Below are 21,542 nucleotides of genomic sequence, written 5' to 3'. Positions count from 1 at the left end.
AAGAAATGTTTGGTGCAATGACATCTATTGATGGCAAAGACACTCACCCACCAGTCACTCACAAAACTCGCTAGTAAGAAAACAATTTTTATCAATATAAGAAGTAGGAAGCTCCTCAGAAACATTACAACATACTTGAAAAGACTTGCTCTCCACAGCAAAAAGAAGCCTCTGAAGGAAAGGCTAAGGAAGACGGTTAAAAATCGGTAATTACGATGTGAATACATTTTAAGCCTGTGTAAATGGATTTCAATATTATCCGTCTTGTGCAAATTAATCCAATAATGACCTCCTCAAGTTAACTATGATCTTGAGCTCTTAAATAAGGGTTTCTAATATGACAAGATAACAGTGATTTTGTGTATTACACCCCTATGTCAGTATGGGTTTACCCCTCTTGTAACCTCTCCAGGAAACGCCGAGATATCCACTCTGATCACAGGCTCATGAATAAGCTACTTCAGTACACAATCATGACATGTTAGAGAACATCCATGTGCGGGACTTCATGTATGACTCAAGGCCATGGTCCGATTCGTGTGGTCCTGCTCGTGCTGCTCCCATTCACCTAAAGGGAGAGGCTGAGTAGGGGATCGCAGTTGTGAAGCTGAGCAAAGATGATAGGCCGTTCTAATTAAAGGGTTCTGGTTGTTGCGAAACCGGGTGGTTTAGCAAAGGCATGGCTTAAGGCCGGGCTGACAAAGGGATTGGGCATTCCTACTGTTGCGAAAGGTCGACAGAGACAGGTTGTATAGTTACGCAAAGGCGTGGCGTTTGGGGTCTCTACCAGTGAAATGCAGTTGAGCAGCAAAGTGCCGGACCTCTCTATAGAGAATGTTCTTGCTGTTGGAAGAGGGTGGAGAGAGTGAGGCGATGAGCCGAGTCGTTGAAGCACACCCAAGACATATGGCCCTCTCCAGGGAGCTCGTGCATAGAGACAATGGTGGGCAGCTGCTTCTGCACCCACTGCTGCATCCGCAGAGGCACCAGCTTGTCCCGATCACCTTGCCATATGTGCACCTTCGCATTGGCTTGTTGCAGTGCCTTGCCAATTTCTCCAATCTCAAACCCCCAGTTCCTGCTCATCAGCTGTAGATCCTTCGCAACCCCGAATCCCTTGAAGTACCTCACAGCCTCCTCCGAGTCCCTGCACCGCAGTAAGTCGCCATCAAAACCCTGAATACCGCGATCGGTTCCACTGCCTAAATGCACCTTTGCCATGCTTAAAACTTAGTCTTTGAAATGTAGATCCTCTCCAGCTTACCTTCTCATCTGCTCCCCCACGCCAGGCCTCTGCAGACATGCCCAATCTTCTGCCGATAGTCCCGCTTTGACCGCGTCCTCTGCTGCCGGACCCTTGGCGATACTCTCGCTCAACCGCTTTGCATACCACCGGAATGCAACGAACGGGAGCAGCTTTGCAATCGAGGACAGCGCCCGCTCTGCCCTCGAATAATTAGCCGTCATCGCAGCTCGATCTTCTCGCGAGATTCCCTGCAACCACCTTTTCAGTGAGCCTATTACGCCAATTGCGGTTTCCGAAATGCAATGAATTCTGCAGACAAAGCTTGTAAACGCACCTTCCATCTAGAATTACCGACGGGAGACCACAAGGCCATGCCAGCGATCCGTTCCGGAATGTAGCGAGCGGCAGCCCAGCAGAAGGCACCGCCCATCGAAAAACCCAGCAGCCAAACCTTCTTGCCAAGATCCAATGCATCTATTACAGCTTCTATATCCTTGATGCTCGATTGAAAGGTTTGGGAGTAGTCCGGATCACTTTGTCCATATCCAGGTCTGTCGATTGCCACGAGCCTGACACCAAACGCCTTCAAAGTCTCCTCGGTGATTCCTGCACATCAGGCAACACATAAATCAACCAAACACCTCCAAATCGTCGGTGATTCCTGCACATCAGGCAAGACATAAATCAACCAAACAGCTCCAAATACTAATGTGCAAGGCACAAACCAACCAAACAGCTCCAAATCCGTGTGAAAAACAGATTGGCACCTCAAATTGAGCTCACAGGCACACGGTCTGATTCAGTGCTGAATTTTTCACGTCCACTGAGTGGGATTGGTACCTGGCATTGCGCAGAGTCGGCAGGACATCAAGCCGTGCAAGGCGAGGAGGGATCTGGAAGCGGTTCCGTCGAGGCAACCGAGCTCACTATAAGCGATGCGACGATTGTCATGAGGCAGAGAGACAAATTTGACGGGACCGTCCATGGCGTTCGAGCTATACAAAGCAAAGTGCAAGGAAACTAAGACCCCAAGAAACAAAGCTCCATAAATAGGGGGTCCCTATTTGAAAAATTACAATTATTTATTGGGTGTTGGGTTGTTTCTTGGGAGAGGACTTTCCCTACCTAAACGTGTGACTTCCGGGTCCTTTCCCACACTTGCAAATCCTTCAAATTCTTTCTCCATGTTGCTCACCTCCATTACCAAGAGCTTAGGCCTTGGAACACCCAATGATCCAGAGTGCAAAACAACCACTCGCATGTGGCGGTGTTCACGAAAATCTGGGGCTTAATGTAATGTGAACTCCATTTTTCTTCCGATACGAAGTGTACATTTTTAAAGAGGAGGTCTTTGTCATTGTACATTTGAGGCCATTTCAGTTATATTTTAGTGAAAAAACTTGCAAAAACTTGAAAGAAACCTATAAATTTTGAAGTTAGAGGTTTTTGTATCGGTTCCCCAAAAATTTCATGAACACTAGTGACCTGTGGGCACTATCTCCTAGTCTAGTGGTAAAGCAAGTGCTTTTTTATACAAAAGCGAAAGCAAATGATTTTTTAAAGGGCCTTGGACTATTAAAGGGAAATGATTTTTTAAAGGGCCTTGGACTATTAAAGGGAAATTTTTTAAGGATAATCTCCATAAATGGGGATTTAAGCACACCACTTACTACCTCTACGGAGGGAGTGCTAACAAAAGCTCATCCAGCTCATTTCCTCTTGAATGGCAATCAAACCTGCAAATTTGAATTTTCAACCAAAAATTGACTCGCAATATAACTAAATTCCAATTGACCGATTTCCTATTAAGACTGAGCCAATTTGAAATTTTAAAGGGCTGGATGCTCTCTCTTTTTCCGAACAGCTTAGGATGTTTAGAGACTTGCGCACCATGGGGACTACCCATAAAGGTGCAAGATTACATGCCTACCACCCAAATGCATTATTCAACGCACCATGACAGGCATAGGTGGCTCTGATTTGTAAACACCTTATCATCCAAGCAATTAAAATATCTAAGGATGGAAAATATGTGTTGAAAAGAAAATCTTGAAATGTCAAATAGCAAAGTTTCATGGTTGGAAAGTTTTCTCATCATATAGCAAAGATGAAACCCTCAATTAACCAAAGATCTGTACAAATGTATCATGCACCTCTTCACTATTCATGGGATTTCAATGCTAGATCATGGTCACTCAAGAGCCTAGACTGTGTAGGTTTCTTTTTAGATGCATAGCTATGAATGCTCAAGCTATCACTTAGGAGCATATTTCCACCAACAGCCAAGCGATTGTTCAAAGCATTGGCAAGCATGGGCAAAAAAAGCAATGCAAGTATTCCCCAACTAGACCTATTGCAAAGGAATTGAACATCGTGGCTACAAAGAGCAAACTTACTCCTTACATGCATGCTTGCTTAAAACTTTTTAAAAATCAATTCATTAATGATTCCCTATTAGAATTTAGGTTGTTGAAAACTATTAAAGAATGGAGCATTGGTTATCCAATGATCTAATTGCAAAAGGGCTGCAAAAAAATAAGAGACACAGAGAGCTACACCTTTTAAAAGTATCAAGATCATCATAAGAGAAAGGAGCACTTGCTTACAATCGATATGACCATAGTATACAACAAAATCAATTAATAGAACACCATCAAAATTTGAGTGAAATATATAATGCCATCAAATTTGGTGAAATATATAACCATACAAATAATGTTAATAATATATACCATGAGGTATATAAATATTTGTTTCAAAATATATCAATATGTTTAATTTATTTCATTTTATTAATTATTTTATGTAATGTAGGCTAGGACATGTCCAAGAACATCAATAAACTCTTTCAATCAACAATTTGAGAACATTGGATTAACTTCAAATGAACTAATTTATTCTTAAGCTTTAAATATGAGATTTCAAGATTCGCACGCTACATTTGAGGCTTTGATCAATAGTGTAGGATGAAAAGATATTGGATCAAGGCAATTCAAGTACTAATACTATTATGCAATGATGTGGAAAGGTGAATTGAATTGTGTAAAAAATACAAACCTTCATATGGAATATTTTGTTGCTTTCATCTTGGGATAATGTTATCCAAATTAAGAAGACCTCCAAATTTTTATGGAGTCTCTTAAGAAATATTGAAACATTAAGTTGTCAATTTCAAAATAGAAAACGGGAGGATTTTTATAGAGGGAGAATCTCACTCTTTATCATTGTAACAAATGCTTAACCCTTGATGAAGACCACCAAGCCCCATAGTGCCCGCTTAGTAAATCCATTTTGCACCTCTTCAATCGAGCACAATAGTGCTAGCCCACCAATTCTCTTAGTATCAATGTTATGAACCATGACTTTTCAAGTTCATATTTAATTGACCATTTGCAAGCACCTCTTTAACCCATTTCAATCTCTACTTATGGTGGGGAAAAAACAAAAGCACTCAACAAAGTACAAAAATCAAAGTTGATTTGTGTATCCGGATCAAACTCTAGCAATCTTGTAAGAGTCCCCTTTTCAAAAGGGAGAAAACTTATAAGTCGTAGCTTAACACAATATCATGACTATGGTTAAATATGGGCATGCACTTTGAAAAGTTGACATGCAAATTGATGTGTATGCAATCATTATTGGTGTGCACAATCTCAATCCTAAGAACCAACTTGATCTACTGCTTATATTAGCTAAGGTGTGTATTCCCCTTGAATGTGGTTGTAGGGTACGAAAAGAGAAACTACAACCAACTTTTCTCAAATGTCATATGTAGGAACCATTTTTTTTAAAAGCCATCCTAACCTTGGATGTAAGTTGGGGTTATTGTCCACGTGTGTGAACCCTACTTATAAATGCCATGTATTGATATCCACATGGTTTCAAAGTTGTAAAGAGATCATATTCATGAGATTTGTTGAAGCAAACATGGCCTATTGATTTCACATATTTGATGGTCCTAACCAACAAGACCAACTCTCTTTCAGTTCTTTTCTTGAATCAAGCATGTTCCCTTTCAAATAGCTTGCACGATTGTGAACAAATTTCCATTACCAAGTTATATCCTTAGCTAGTGCAAATGCTAATAAATGTAAAGCACATATCGTGTGTATACCAAGAGAGAGAGATATATACTCAATGAAGTGAAAATAGTGATAGAGAGTTTTCTTGCCATACTCTTTGAATGGACTCATGTTATAACATACAAAAGTTGGGGCTGAAGCTTGAACTTGTTTTTGGTGGATTTTATATGTATGTGGCTTCTAACAAATGCAACCAAAAACATGATCACCAAAACGTTCTTTTTTATTCCTCTCACACCACACTAATATTTGATATGAAAACCATCAAACTCTATGGAATGCCTCACCAACAATTTGACAAAATAATGATGTCTATGTCAAATTCTCATGCATCATGAATGCGTGAAATTAGTGCTTAGCGAGTGCATGATTCAATTATATTTAGTGACAAGTATAGAGTGGGCCTAGCAACTAAATGTAACCTAACCGCACACACCCACCCCCAAAAATACCAAGACAATAAAGCTCGAAATTCTTTTTAGAACTTGTCCAGTGCTTAGAGACTTGAATTTGAATCACTATTCCCATCCTTAATTTGGATTTGAATTGAGTTTCTAAGGGTTCAACTCGAAGCACTTATATTCCCAAAAAATATCTTAAAGGATTAATACAAGCACCAAGACTTCTTGCAATACATGTAAAGGATGTTAGCACTTTTATTCGAATTAAAGCCATATACCTACGATTCTTATGGAATCCATGTGGGTGCATGTAGAATTCCAAAGATCATAGCACTTTAAGAGCTAGGAATTATTTTAAGATGTCCCACGAGATTGTGAACCCTTTGTTATCATATGAGGATTTCAAAATTAAAGCTCACATCTAATATCAAAGTTCATCCAATTTTTCTCATGTGCTTTTGGTAAACTTAAGAAAAGACTTGGAGATGGAGATAGTTTAGTTCTAAGACAAGCAATAGAGATGCATGACGATTTTGACCTACATTCCAAATGAACTTGAAGAGGTTCTAGAATTATTTTGTAAATAAAGTCAAAGTATAATTATTTGTGACCATACTCTAAAGTGAAAAGATAGGCTAAATGAGTGGTTCATCTTTGGGGGAGTTATGAATCTCAAAAAACTAAAATCCTAGCTTTGTTTTTTAGGGTGTAACTATTTATAGAGGGGAAGAATGGTACATGTCTAGGACAAGAAAGGATATTTTACATTTAGATGTACGTTCAGATTCCATATTTTGTCATATCTTGAGAGTATATGTCCGCATGTGGGATTAGTGCATGAACACAATGATCATTACTTGGCCAATGTATCGCTCATTACCATTTTCATGAAGGAAGCATTGAACTAGATTGTTAGCCATTTACATGCCACTAGTATACTATATTGGTTGGATGGCTCAAAATGGGAGTCCTATATGCCCCATTCTTTAGAAGTAAGGGAAGATTAAGGTTGGGCATGATCATATGCTGCCAAAAAAATATGGCATGGATCTACCTGTTGGCCCTCTCCCCTTGAGGCATGACCTAGAAACTCTTTCCCTCTTCTCACAAGGCCTCAGTCTCCTTTACATATCAATCTCACCCTACTTGCTAGTGCACGCCATCCAACAAGTATTGCATGCACCCCTCATTATTGCTACTTTGCTTCTTAATGACAAGGTTGGGATTCCCTTCTAGTTGTACATGAAGAGACATGGGATGGCATCATTTTATTTTAGCACTTAATTGTTTCTTAAAGGACATCCATTTTTAAAATAAATTCATGTAATATTACTAGCAGTATTTATTGTAGGCATAACTTTCAAAGAAATTGAATCTGATTCTCTTTGATTGAGGGAATATCGCTGGTTATATTTCCATGTACATGAAGATATATTATAGATTGTGGGTCGGTGATTGTGTTACTTCAATAAGATCATTATGTACAAAAGTGGATGCACACATGGTTGTTAAAGTATCAACATGGATAGTTCCTTTTAAAAAAACGTATCAACATGGAGAGCTTGATCCTCTTTAGTATTTTTGGAGTTCAAAAGGAGGGTTCGTAATTGGCATTAGAAATTATGATGTGGGAGCAAGGCTTGCAAACATAAAAGTTTATTATGCCATTATACTACAAAAATGAATATGTTAAAGTATAGTAAATTGAAACCCTGTGAATATACAACATTTTGCACCAAATTTTGGCAATATATTGAATTACATGTGCACATCTACAAATTCCAACTTATAGTTGTTAAATTGAGAGCCTATGCTTATCGTTTCTTAGTGGACATGCAAATCTATTAAGGCTTAGCAAATAACGTCCCCATGAACTTGTTAATACATCATCTATCCAACTTAGTCATCCTTGGCATGGTTATGTTTGCATTGGTGAATGGATCTGTATAGCAATAAAATCTAATATGTTTTAATAACAATACTTTAAAAATAATAATATCTAATAACCTCACATAATATACAGTAACCCCATCATGACATAGATGCTAATTCTAAAACTACATAATACCTAGTTGTATTGAAAATACATAGAAAGTATTAACAGTAGAGCATAACTGTTTACCAAAAAAATGGCAATAAGATATTACTTGTAATTAAAGCATAATGAAATGTATATCAATAGCAAAGAAACAATCTACATAGTTCTGCGAGAAATCTAAATTGTACAGCAATAGAAGAGAAGATAAATAATACCATTTATCGTACTACTAATATAAATAGTGTAAATTTCCAAACTCTTTAGATTTATACTTGTTAGTTTTGCTAATAATAGAAAAAGAGCAAGTCGACAAGACAAAGATAGTTGTATATAAAACAAAAGGACTTGTATGCTAACAATACTAATACAAAATGTGGAGACGTATTCACCATAGTAATGAAAATGCAAGTAAATAAAAAGGTACGAAATTTTGTTGTGTTTATGTACTACTACTTCCAAAGATATAAGTACTACTATATATAGATCTACCAAGCAAAGGCATGACATTGGGTCTGGCTTGTTAAAGGCACTCAAGGATATGATAGATATTCAACCTTTCCACCAAGACAATTATGTTTATTGAAAGAGGATGGAGAGAGGGCACTGCTCGAGTGTTGCTCTTGCGGAGGTACCATGTCTGTTGGGAAATGTCTCCCCTCAATAGAGTGACCAAAAAGGATACAAATACCGAGAGAGGACTCTAGGGAGTGAAGCAAAAACAATTGATGTACATTGCACACAGGATGCAGAGTCTATCCTCCATCTCATTATGGATAGGTGGATAATCGTCTATGTGGAAATAAGTAGGACACATAGCTTCTAGCTACAGTGCATCTTAACTATAGTGTGTCTGTGTGGTTCCTATCATATATAAGGCACACTTAGTCATTTTCTCATTGTAACACACTCTAGATATGCAATAGAGAAGAGCTCAAGAAGCAACCTTCCACCAGTTCTGTGTGTGAGAGTGTATGTACATGATTCCTGTCACATTTTGTGACATGGTATTAGAGGAGGGTCAGACTCTCTCATCCCATCCACTGTGACTATTCATGTTAATGGAGACCACCCAAGAATTGGAGAAACCACTCTATGAGAGTCTTGAGCTCTTAGCTTTCTCATCATATCCGCTCTAACAGATAGTGTTGGTGGAGACACTTCATGCTATACTTCCTGTAGAAGTGTTCTTGAGAGATTATTGAAGCTTCTGGGATCTTTTATTGTAACAAGTTCTATGATAGATTTGTGGAGCTTGTATCATCTCTTCTCTTCCAAGATCAGGTCGTTTCTTATTGTAACATCCATTGAAAGACACCCAAGCTTCTAATCTACCTCATCATAGGCTTGTTGAGTTGTTTGTCTACTCCCATAACCCTTGGAGCACAAAAAAGAATTGTATATGTAAGTGGCATTCTCACTAGCTCCACCTCAAAAAGAGAGATTCTTTGAATTCATCCCTTCAAGAGAGAGTTCCAGAGCAGCTTTAGCTCAAGAGTGGTGGTCGTTCACCTTCTTTGACCACTTGGAAGCATCAAGGTCAAGATACAGACGTCATCGTTGGGACAGCTAGACATTAGTCCACGGCTTTCTTCATAACTTTTGTAGCCAGTCTCTGTTTGAGGAGTTTTAGTACTCAAATCGAAGAGTAGAACAAGCCTTACACGTTCATGTGGTTACAAATTTGTTTCTAGAAGTGTAATAGGTCTTTGTGTATTGTGCAAAAAAGTCATCTTATTTTCAGACGACATACTCTCTGCATCTATTCATTTGTTCCTTGTTGCAACAAGCACTGCCATAAAGGCAAGGAAAAGTGGGGGAGTGAGGTTTTTCTTGCAAGTAATACACAGTGGACAATTGAGAAGAAGAGTCTATGCCATTACATGCATTTTTTTGGGCATTGCCAAGTTGATGTGATGCTTGGTGCTCAGCAAGAGCAAGGATTGATGTTGTGTTGGTAGATATATATGCAATGTCAAGGCAGTGATTGATGCAGTAATTATGCTCAGCTAGGGCAGTTTTATGGATGCATTTGATTACCTATTAAAGAGGTGTACTTGCAAGAAATTGTGGACAACATTTGTCCAAGTTTGGAGCAGCCATGTTTGCACTATTTATGCTCAGTAAGAACAGGGTCTGATATGCTTTGTACCTAAGATAGGAAGGTTGTGATAATTTATGCACATAGATTTGTGCAATAGATAGTTGTTGTTTTGAGGAAAGGCCTAGTTGGATTTTTTGCAGACAGTGCAGGGAAAAAGAGATGGCTGAAACTAATGCAAATGTATTGGTTATTATTGGTGACAAATTGGGAAAGAATGGCTACCCTGCTGGCGATTTCATATCAAGAATTACTTGATTGGAAAAGATTTGTGGGAGTAGTGGAAGGCACAAAGGCAATGTTGCAAGGAGATGATGACCCACAAGTAAAAGCGTGGAAGAAAAAGACACATCAAGCTATCCATTATATCTCAATCACAGTAGAAGATGTGGACCTAATTAGGAGCATCCAATCATATGACACCACATGTTGAGTGGTTTGATGAGATGGAACCAGTTAAGAGTGTCTCATATGTCTATATAGGTGATGACAGCAAACATGCAATTACCCACACTGGAAATGTGTCCATACATGTTGAAAACAAAAGGAAGAAAATTCTGCCAAGCATTACTAAGGATTTAGAGTCAGATGGATAAATGACAAAAAGAGAATTGGAAGTTAGGTTCGACAAGCATGGATGCACAATATTTGATACCTTCAGAACATGCACATAGTAGCTTAACGAAAGAAAGTCAGTAGAATTTTTAAGCTAAATGCTATTATGCCAAAGGAGAAGCAAGAGGCTTTTGCATGCTGAAATTTCAAATTTGGAGATGTGGCATAAGTGCATTGGCCATGTGAATTACCAAAGGTTACAAGGTCTCCTAGCCTTAGCTATAGTCATAGGATTTCTGAAGTTCAAAGCAAATGTGCCATTGTGTGTATGTGATGCTTGTTAGTTTGCCAAACAAGCACACAAATCATTTCTGCAAGAAGGATGGAGAGCTCGTAGGGTGTTGGAGCTTGTGCACACAGATGTATGCACAGCTTCGTAGCCTAGCATGAGTGGGCTAAAGTATTATGTGCCTTTTATTGATGACTATTCATGCAAAACCCAGGTATTATACTTCTTAATGGAGAAATCATAGGTCTTTGACAAGTTCAAACGATTTAAAGACACGGTTGAGAAAGAGACGTGTCAATGCATTGTGACCATACGTTTGGATGGAGGGGGAAAGTAGATGTCAAAAGAGTTTCCCTCTTACTTGCAACAACATGGTATTAAAAAGCAGGTCTCATGTGTGTATGCATCCATGTAGAATGGTGTTGCAGAAAGCAAATATCGGAGCATAGAAGGTGGGCATTCATTGTTGAATGAAAACCGTATGCCTAGGTACTATTGGGTAGAAGTAGTGTAGTGCATAGTGTATTTGATGAATAGTATGCCTAAAACGACAATACATAACATGACAGTGGAAGAGGCATACAACGGGGTAAAAGTGTTTGATTGTGTTTGCTATGTTCATGTACCTGACGAGAAGAGAAGAAAACTTGATCCAAAGGCAGTTATGCATCGGAGTCAAAACGGTACAGGTGTTACAATCCAGTGAGACTAGAGAGCTTCACATTAGTAGAGATGTGTTTGATGAGCTTAACAGCTGGTATAAGCCACAGCATGTAATTTTAGATTCATGTATTGATACGCCAGAGATTTAGGAGAATGGGCAGCCACATGTTGGAGAGTCATCCATTAGTGCAAGCAGGATTACTACTGGAATCCATGGTCAGGTAGGTTGCAGAGAAACTCAAGCAACAAAGGAAATATAAGAAGTACCAGGAGTATTCCTTATATCGCAGCTTTGGATGTTATACATGATCAAGACTTCAATGGTATAGATTCAGCCCCATTAGCCCAAACATGCATGAGATGGGAAGCACAAATATTGGTCATAATGCTAATGATGGCACTGCTAATTTTGACCAACAAATCAGCCCAAAACATCATGCAAGAGGTACATTGGAAGGTTCTTTACCTTGTAGGTCTACTTGGGTGAAGTGCCCAGTGCAAAGGCTTACCTATGATGGATACATAGACTTACATATATGACCAATGTAATACATGCAAAAGAGTCGAAGACATTTGATGAATTTGTAAGCAATCATGAGTGGGTTGAAGCCATGATGAAGAAATGCATGCTTTTTCAGCAAACGGGGCACACGGATGCTGGTAGATTTGTCGAAAGGTAAAAACATCATTGGCTGCAAATGGGTTTACAAAATTAAACATAATGTAGATGGAAGCATCAGTAGGTATAAGGATAGATTAGTTGCAAAAGGTTATGCCTAGCAATATGGCGTTCATTGTGATGAGACATTCTGTCCTGTAGCCAAGATGGCTACAATCAGGATGGTAGCTACCTTAGCTATAGCTAATACATGGTAGTTACATCAGATATATGTAAAGAATACATTTCTCCATGGAGAGGCTGCCTCATGACTTTCGCTCTGAGGCTTTACTTGTAAATTTTTCCTTTGTACTTAATGGTGGGTTTTTATCTCTTTTTGGGGTTTCCCACACATAAATATAAGATTTCACTAAAAAAAGTGTGTGTGTCACCAACCTTCTCCCATGTTGTTGGAGAATGTGCTCCAAGTGCCATAGAGCCTCCTTTCATGCCAATCCATGATGGTCAACCATACTTGATTCCAATGCATGGAAGAAATCATCTGATAGATCGTTTGAGAATATTTCCCACAAAATTCGTGGAGATGTTGGCTCACAAAAAATCAAAATTGTAACAAAAAGGTGCTTCAACTGTGTGCTATTTTGATGTAAAACGGCCTCTTGCATGCAAATAAACCATTCCTCATCACTTTCCAACAACCACCCTCTAGCTACACATGCTGCCTTGAAAGTAGGGTAAACTTGCCCATCAAAAGTGCGCAAGTCATCAAAACACTTACAACCCTTGCAAACGTTAAGTAGCATATGCATGAAATATAATTCACCAGCAGATGGAGACATGTTATACATCCTACCAATGCTATTGCCCCACCTTCTTCTAGACCACTTTTTATTGGATTTGTTCCAGACCATCTCGCATAGAAAATCACTGTAAAGCAAATTATCTGCATCATGTTGCAATCAGTTGTAAGTGAACCATTCCGTGAGGCTGGTCTTTCTCTTCTGTTCCCTATCCACCATTCTCAGTTTTGATGTCACCTCTAGTATCCTTCGTGCTTGGTTCTACAATCCATTTCGCATTGTCTAAGGTGCTCCTCTTTTTGGGCAGCATACCTTTGATGGTATTCAATCTTGTTTTTGACATTTTCTATGGCTTCAAGCATTTTGATGATTGGTCATCTACACTTTTCCATCCACATACTTGTGGATATGCAAATTCACACTTGTACCATTGCCATTGCCACCTTGGCCACGTTGCCACTCGTTTAGCAATGGTATCATCAAATGGATTCTATAAAGTGTGATGATCATTTAGAAGGGTATAAATGGATCTATTGTCAGGTATGATCATACCTGAGGATAGATCCACTCATACCATTGCCACCTCGGTCAGGTTTCCACCATCATCACCTCAACCACCTTCACTTAAGCTTCTTGTGTGGTTTCCAGTGGTCAACACAATTGTGATTGTCTACCACCTTGATCCCTATGCAGATCTAGGGTAGTTCTATTCTACCATCATTAAAGTAATAGTGATTACCTTTGATGATGCAATAATATCAATGGCATGCCTCACCCTTGAAATTGGATATTTATTATTTAGGGGATTTTAGCATGCGAGGATCCTCTACAAGTAAATCTTCTATGTTTACTCCTTTCTCATCATGGGGATCTCAACGAATGAAACTTCCTTTTGATATTGATTTTGATGTGGATGCTGTCTGGATTGCTTTTCCTTTAGATACTCTATTAGTTTTAGCTATAGACTCAGTTTTCAATGCTAATTACTAGGTTTGGGTTCACTTTTGGTTGCATCATAGAGATTTCTGTAAATTTTTTGTTTATTCCTATGCTTCAAACAATAGACATAATGGCAATATGACACTCATATTCATAATATCCCATTTCTCTATAAGCGCAACAAATAACTCCCACATCTGGGACATCTAGTTTTTGTCTATTAGCTATCCTGTGAGATTTCTTAAGACATTTACATTAGCTGTGCAAGAAGTTCAAACTTCTCATTAACTATGGGATGGAGATTGGTAATCATATCCTATACCTCATTGAGCAAGTTCTTGAAAGTTGCCATAGGATGAGATTCCTAGCACCTTAGCTATTTCCTTAATAATGAATAACCAATTGCCATTATACGTGCTTAATATTTCTGAGTGTATTCTAATTGAGCAAACTATTTTTTTGGAGAAAAACATGAGCAAACTTGTAGTAAGATCTTGTGTATGTGTGTGTGTCAATTTGTGTGTTTAAATTTAATAATCCCATCAATAAATGAACCATACAATTGATTCAGTCATATATATATTAACAACATTAATCTGAAATAATTTAGATATGGGAGATAAATACTTGAAGAACTAAAATTAAGTTTGATTTCAAATATATTATTACAACCAAAACCCAGTAGGGTTACCAAAAAGTGTTGAATCCATCTGGTAGTCCAAGCTCCAAGGTCAGGGCCCACTTACCTACCACCATTCAAGTAAAAAACGAGTAAATAAGTATCGGATAGGCATGTTTCCCCTGGCTTGTTATTGCTTTACCTAGGAACAAGAACATCGCTCCAGATTCTAGTGTATAAAAGTATAATGATTTCACAAAGGAAAGCACTAATAAATAATGCATTAAATCAATTTTAAAGAAAATATACCAAAAGACTAAAGTTGAATTTTTAAAGGAGTAAATTAATAAAAGTAAAAATCAATTAAAAAAGTTTTTGTGTAAGTGTGTGTGTGTGTGTGTGTGTGTGTGTGTGTGTGTGTGAGAGAGAGAGAGAGAGAGAGAGAGAGAGAGAGAGAGAAAGAGAGGACTTGTTTTCCTTTATTTATTATCATGATTCCTCTTACATAAAGAAACATCTAGTTGTAATACTATTAGGCTTGAAAGGCTAATTTAGAACTTCTTTAAGGTTAAGCTTTGATTAAGGTAAACAACATATAGGTCTTGACATTTTATATGTATTGTGAAAACATTTTGTTAAGGTTTACCAAAGAATTGGGTAAATGACTTGAGAAGGTGATTAAAAGATGCTATAACAAGGCAAGGCAAGGGACAAGCAATATGACATTTGACCAAAATAAAAACTATAACCCATCCTATAGCATCAAAGATGCACCTGTGATTGAAAGATATTGTAACAAGGCAAGGCGGGGACAACCAATATGAAATTTAACTAGAATAAGATTTATAACGCATCCTACGGCATCAAAGAAAAAGAGAAGCCCAAAAGAGAAAAAGTGTTGCTCTACCAAGGTTGCTTAACAAGGATAGTGCAACAAGACCAAGGTGACATTATGTATTTAAAAACTCATACTTTTAAAGGGTTAAATCAAATTCCCTTACATTACACATGATTGTTACCCTAACCCATCACAAAATTTTAAGAGCTTTTTAGCATTTCAATTTGAAAGCCCCTTCTTAAAAGAAGAATAGATACTAACTCCCCAATTGCAAAAGCCCCTCTTTTGAATGCACATGTTATCTTTCTTTTCTTTTCCTTTAAATTTATAGATCAAACTTGCCTCCCTTGGTGTCTCAATCCCAATGATGCTAAGATTATATGAAAACTACCAAGCATGATCGATCTCTAGTACTCTTGGCACACAATCCTAAAAATATTGGCTGTCATTTTTCTCTTTTCTCAATATAACTCGACTTAAATGCTTATTTGTAGGCTTTCATCTCATATGTTCTATCTTAATCAAGCTAATTTCTCACGTGTATCTTAGTCCTGATCCATGGTTTCAAAGATAAACACAAAGATTGCTAGTAAGACCACTAAATTCATGGCCAAGGACTTCCAACCATAACTACTTCTACATCTAGAATCTCATACAAACACTTGGTCGGTTTTCACAACCATTAACCATGACCACAATGTCATCTTCAAGGCAAACTTCTCTAAATCTCTTAAATCTATAAATCTTTTTCTTATTGATGAGGCAAGTAATCTCTAGATTCCTCATTACGGCCCAATGTTCTCCAAAAATCGAGTTTTAATGTGAGGTGAGTGGCAAATCTTGAAAATTAACCTTTAAATTTGAAATTTTAAGGCTTTGAACTTCACAAATTTCAAGGCTTTTTGAGTTGTACTTTTTTCTTAAAACTCGCAAAATCTCAATGAAAACCTTTAAAATTTTGATCTTTAAGGTTTTTGTATTTCTATAGGAAAATATCTGTTTTGAACAACACGAGTCATTGCCTAATCTATTAAATGTTCAATGAAGTAGCTTCTTGGATCGACTATTATTACCATTCCTTCTTGAAGCTTCCTAGATATACAAGGTGATCTTAATCCAAGTGCCTTTCCTAGATATACAAAGTGATCTTAATCCAGGTGCCATTGATCTTTCCAAGCTTTGAGGATAGCTGCCTAGGTCATGCATATCAAGTCCAAAGGAAATGAATTCGCTTTCGACAAACATCCTTTTTGTTGGGTGACATGCATATGAGCAACCCAAAAGGAGGACAAGTGACTTATGAGGCGTAAAGGTAGCCCCTAGTCTTCTATTCATCATTTGCTTCAAATCTGCCTCCTTTGAGAAGGGCCTCTAATATTTTCAGCTCTACCAGCTTGTGAATTTCAATCCAGCTGAGTGCACACTTGATAGCTTAAATGACTACTTTCTGAGCATCCCATATATAATGCGTTGATCATTGCTAAAGATTCCGTTGACCGGAAATGAGCACGTTATGTCAATCATAGAAACGATGTTTGTTCCGTGACCTTCAACTTCCGTCTGCGGCGGGGGTCGATGGAGGATTGATTCCAACCGTTGATCAACGGAGGCCTTATTTTTGGAAACGCGTGCCACCGGCACTTTTCCCAAGAACTCATCACCGTTAAATCTGATCTCGATCCAACAGTTGAAAAAAGGCGCACTCCGTCCACGTTGGATCGATCTTCCAATCCAACGATCAAAAAACGCGTGCTTCGTGTCCCGAAATCGATGTTCTGTGATGCATCTCTCTTCACATGGACTGTTCGATGTATGCCACGTGGCCACCGCCTCTGACGGCCAGGAATCCGCCCTGGTCGCCGATACTTGTCGGAAACCAGCCTCACTGGGTGACACATGCCTGCTTTAGCGACGCGCATTACCTCAACATGTCCTGCAGAACAGATTCTATTAACATGAAGCAGAAGATCAAGCTCATAATGATACACGACATTCTGTCCGAATGGGGTGCAGTATATGAAGATCAGTATCAAACTTTTCGATTCCCTGGAAACAAGCAGGCTTGGAATAATTGCTGTCTGTGTCTAGGCCAGAAAACAAGTATACCATTGGATTCTTCTCTCCATTACGCTGCTTCATCTTATCTTCGATTTCATTATCCTTCATCCACCATATAAATGTCCTTGAAATACAAGAGTGGTTGTATCTTTCCAGACCATATGGCATAATCTGGTGGTAATCTTGCAGAAATAGATATGCCTGCGTGTCGCCACATCAAGAGCACCAAAAAAGCCCGGTTCCTTTACTCCAAATAAGTAGGCTAAACAACTCTCATGTTTGAAGAGAACAAGGTCATCAGTGCAATATCAGCATTGATCCTCACCAACTGGCAGAAGCACGAACCCCTTTGAAGGAAGCTTCTGAGATTCGGGATGATCACTGAGAGCGGTGAGCAATTTGACACGATTATGGGCATGCAGCTCAATTGGAAACTGGTAAGTTCCCATTTGTGACCTAAGGCTGAATAATAGATGCAATGTTGATTGGAACTTTTCACGTGGGCTTGAGCCAATTGGATAAAGTAAAAGCACTTCGAGTTTTCTACAGAGATCGTCAAGGGATTTGCAGAAGGCTCTGTCGTTCTGCCTCCCAATCCATGGACTCATCGACAAATGCACGTGTTATCTTGCATATATTCCCGTTCAAGACGTATATGTTACAATGAATAAATTTAAAATGTAGAAGAAGGAAGCTATGCATTTTCTTTGGGGTAGACAAGGAACAAAAATGGATAAAGAGGGTGTTATAAGTAAAAATGGATCGTACAACAAAAAGGAAACTCATAGGAGTGCCACCTCTTAGTTAGTCTATTGTTCCATCACATGGTAGGAGAGCTCCCTTCACAAAAATTTAGTGAGCACTAGGTCTTGACACAAACTGACCTTCAAAGGATGGACATATGGGATCAGTGTCAACATAAATGCAATGGGGTGCTCACTAAATGAGGTTACAAGACAACGGTTGCTAAATGATGGAAAGAGGCATATGTATGCCATTATGAAAAATGTTTTAGAGGAGTGATTGGAAGAGAAATATAGGAAAGCTTGCCCTAACATGCATCCATTGCCTACAAATCTGCACTGAATTGGCAGTGTGAAGCTACGACTACTACCATTCCTTATTATGGTGATACAAGGGGACTGCTACCTAAGGCAAGATTCAAAGCTATGACTACTACCATTCTTTGGTTGATGCAAGAACAGAGCAAAGAAGATTTAAAGACTAAGCCATGTTAGGCTTCTCGTTGAGCATGAGTAAGCTCTAGAAAATCTAGGCGTTTAAACTATTTATTGTGGATTGCGTTGTGCAAATGTAAGCCTCTTGGAGGGTCTTTGCAGAAAACTCCCAAATAGCTACATTTTGTTAGTCAAATTTTGTTTAGGCTCGTTAAAACTGAAGGGTCTTTCAATAAAAGGAGAGAGAGGCTTTTCTATTGGTTCCCAAAACAGAGTATCCACTATTGAGTGTAAGTAAGACGTTCTGCTTAGAAAGGAAGTAACAATAACATGCCTTAACTCTTCTTTAGGTATGACTTTCTTCTTGGGCCTCCACCAATTCACCTTCATTGACAAAGAGGGTTTCCAATGTAATGCGGTCCAAGCCGATGTTAGAAAAGAACAAGGAGACATGGCCCTGGCCTTGAAGCTCGTGTAGATGCACAAAGCTAGGCAACTGCTGTTGCACCCATCTTTGCAACCTTGGAGGTACCAGAGGATCCTCCAGCCCTTGCCAGATGTGGATCTTCTTCCCTTTCAATTGTTCTCCCTCCACCTCTGCCAGCTCGAAGTCCCAGCCTCTGTTCATCAGCTCAAAATCCTTGGCCACTCCAAAGCCTTTACTCCTCTTCACGGATTCAACTCTGTCCCTGCATTAATAGCCTCCCTGGATTCAGTCTAGAGTAGTTCTAACAGAGTAGCCCTTATAAATTGGCAAACTAGGTATGCAAGCCTTTAAAGATAAAAAATTGGCTTCTTCCTTTTTACACCTTATAATTCGAGCCCCTTTTCTACAGTCTGTTTGGAGTCTCTACCTGAACATTAGTTCTCTGTTCCTCTCCTGCTCCAAGCACTTCTTGTCTGCAGGTGACAGGCTTGTCGTCAAGTCTACTCCAGGATCAATCAAGAACGAGGACAAAATTCTGCTGTACCATTTGGTAACCAAGAACGGCACATATTTGCAGAAGAAGGACAGGATTCTGTCGACAACAGAGTAGCTTGAGAGCATTGCTTTGCGCTCCTCGTTTGGAATATCCTGTTGAACCGGCCAAAACCCTCAGAAATCACTTCACTCTTAAGCGATTGAAGACTTGTATTGCTTTAGGAATTAATGAATTTAGGCTGAAGGGAAGAAATATTGCCGACGGGATACCATATTTGATAGACACACAGAGATCAGAAACATATTTTGGGAATGAAGTTGCTCCACATCAAGCATTCCTGAGAAGTTCCAGCAGAAAATTTTACCTTCCACCACAGATTGCCGACAGGAGACCACATAGCTATGCCTGCAATCCGGTCTGGAATGTAACGGGCCGCTGCCCAACAGAAAGCCCCACCCATCGAATAGCCGTGCAGCCAAAACCTCTTGCCGAGATGAAGCGCGTCGGCCAGAGCCTCAATGTCCTTGCAAGTTGAACGAAACGTTTGAGAAGGATGCGGATCGCTTTGGCCATAACCTGGCCTGTCGATGGCAATCAACCTAACGCCGAACTCGCGTAGAACCTCCTCTCTGGCTCCTGCGCATTGTGAATTCATCAGCATTGTTGCAAATAGCCTCTCACGTCCTTCACTCTTAGCAATCAGCTTCTTTCCACCGGTTCGTCCGCCCATTTCTGGTTTTGTTTCTCCATTACTGATGCAAGAGGCATTGCCGAGTGTTTTTTTCTACATGCGAGTGTATTGGGTACCTGGCATTGCGCCGAGACGAGAGGAAAACAATCCATGCAATGCGACCATAGATCGCGTAGCAGATCCGTCGGAGCAGCCAAACTCGAGGTAGGCGAGTCGTCGTCCATCCGGAAGGACGATAGACTTCAACTCATCCGCTCCCATTCAGTACACAGTTGAGCTACCGTTTAGTAAACAGTTGAACTTCAACTCTTCCCCTCCCATTCAGTACACAGTTGAGCAGCTTAAAGGATTCAGGAACCCCCCTTGGGAGAATTGTGAGCGACGTGGTAGCTACTTGGCCACATGGAATGGAAGTGAAGATGCTCTCGGATGGTGTCACATGGATGGAGGGGAGGATCCTCGGAAAGTGGAGGGGAGGATGGATGGTGTGAGATGGATGGAGGGGTTCATCGAGGGAAAGTGGCATGATAGAGCTACACTTAGTCTTGAAAAATCAGCTATTCGTAGGTTCAATTGAGCTAGCCCCTCTGTCCCGCCCCACTGCAGGCAACAAAGCCTCTGTTGCCCCTCTGCCCCCTTTTCAAAACTAGTTGTAGGAGGTTTGCATCTAATCTAGGAGCTGTGCGAATACGCCCAAGCACCCCCCAAATTGTCTTGAGAAGGTGGTGTGACCGGTTGCAGGGCAGCTTGGAGCTATGCTATGGGGACTGCCCTGCCAAGCTGGTCTGAGTGGGTATGGGAAAGGCCCATACCCCCAAATTGTGTGGGCACCCAAAAAGAGCCCTAGCCATTGGATACTAGCTGTCCATCGTATGTTTTAAAAGATTGAGTGCCCACCCACACAACTACCACCCAATGATGGTTTTGTAATTTGCGGGACCTTGAACACAAAGGTGATTGGAAGATTTGAAGGGTGTCCATCCTTGGGCACCCAAGTCTAGCTACCCATGGAAGGGCTTGGGGAGGGAAAGATGTGGAGTTCACGTAGGACTAGGGCGGTGTGTGTATAACGAGATGCCTGACCATCATTAAAAAACTCACCTCTGATTAGTTTAATTGACTGCCCATGGATGCCTCTCAATGTGTAAACAGTCTAATCAACACTTTGGCCCTGGTATTGATATACATGTCCCCGCCCCCACTGCCCCCCCTCCCCCTCCCCCTCCCCCCAAAAAAGCCACGCATGTGTTAACACTCCCCTAAGTTGTTCAAACTTCAGAGGCTCTACAACAACACAAATGGTGTAGGGAATCAGTAGCGGCAGGGGCCGATTTCAGGTTGAAAACTAGCAAAACCACCAATAAATTAGATAGCCAATTGTCAATTCTAGGGGTTTTCGATTGGGAACCGGTGACCAACGTCGATTTCTGGCAGTTTATTAGCTCATTTAGCAGCGCTGCAAGTTGGAGACACATCAGTGCAAGTTGAAGTGGGGTGAACTCACA

General features: G+C 39.8%; 2 protein-coding genes and 1 pseudogene across 2 annotated transcripts; all 3 read right to left on the bottom strand.

Moving 5' to 3' along the window:
- Positions 1-219: 219 nt before the first annotated feature.
- Positions 220-2,391, bottom strand: LOC147904805 (uncharacterized). Its single transcript, XM_087395566.1, has 5 exons — positions 2,372-2,391; positions 2,087-2,266; positions 1,581-1,852; positions 1,265-1,494; positions 220-1,147 (listed from the first exon to the last, which is right to left on the bottom strand). Exons 2-5 carry the CDS (start codon positions 2,229-2,231, stop codon positions 826-828), a joined length of 969 nt encoding a protein of 322 aa, XP_087251692.1. The 5' UTR covers positions 2,232-2,266; positions 2,372-2,391; the 3' UTR covers positions 220-825.
- Positions 2,392-16,707: 14,316 nt separating this feature from the next.
- Positions 16,708-17,694, bottom strand: LOC147904804 (uncharacterized; annotated as a pseudogene).
- Positions 17,695-18,571: 877 nt separating this feature from the next.
- On the bottom strand, positions 18,572-20,490 carry LOC147904803 (uncharacterized). Its single transcript, XM_087396782.1, has 4 exons — positions 20,154-20,490; positions 19,711-19,982; positions 19,278-19,498; positions 18,572-19,112 (listed from the first exon to the last, which is right to left on the bottom strand). The coding sequence occupies exons 1-4, from the start codon at positions 20,296-20,298 to the stop codon at positions 18,770-18,772; spliced, it is 981 nt and encodes a 326-aa protein (XP_087252908.1). The 5' UTR covers positions 20,299-20,490; the 3' UTR covers positions 18,572-18,769.
- Between the last annotated feature and the right edge of the window lie 1,052 nt (positions 20,491-21,542).

The sequence above is a fragment of the Dipteris shenzhenensis genome, chromosome 2 (genome assembly GCF_047967505.1).
Source record: "Dipteris shenzhenensis isolate YYH24624 ecotype China chromosome 2, Dip_SZ_1.0, whole genome shotgun sequence".
Taxonomy (NCBI): Eukaryota; Viridiplantae; Streptophyta; class Polypodiopsida; order Gleicheniales; family Dipteridaceae; genus Dipteris; species Dipteris shenzhenensis.
The sequence above is the reverse complement of the archived record's forward strand: the minus strand, read 5'-3'. Positions and strand labels throughout refer to the sequence as shown.

What these genes read in the sequence shown, in the direction of transcription:
- LOC147904805 (XM_087395566.1), bottom strand. Translation starts at nt 2,231, where the DNA reads ATGGACGGTCCCGTCAAATTTGTCTCTCTGCCTCATGACAATCGTCGC. An exon ending in CCGACTCTGCGCAATGCCAG is followed by an intron (nt 1,853 to 2,086) that starts GTACCAATCCCA and finishes CCTGATGTGCAG; the next exon opens with GAATCACCGAGGAGACTTTG. An exon ending in GTGGGGGAGCAGATGAGAAG is followed by an intron (nt 1,148 to 1,264) that starts GTAAGCTGGAGA and finishes ACTGCGGTGCAG; the next exon opens with GGACTCGGAGGAGGCTGTGA.
- LOC147904803 (XM_087396782.1), bottom strand. Translation starts at nt 20,298, where the DNA reads ATGGGAGCGGATGAGTTGAAGTCTATCGTCCTTCCGGATGGACGACGA. An exon ending in TCGTCTCGGCGCAATGCCAG is followed by an intron (nt 19,983 to 20,153) that starts GTACCCAATACA and finishes CACAATGCGCAG; the next exon opens with GAGCCAGAGAGGAGGTTCTA. An exon ending in AACAGAGAACTAATGTTCAG is followed by an intron (nt 19,113 to 19,277) that starts GTAGAGACTCCA and finishes CTATTAATGCAG; the next exon opens with GGACAGAGTTGAATCCGTGA.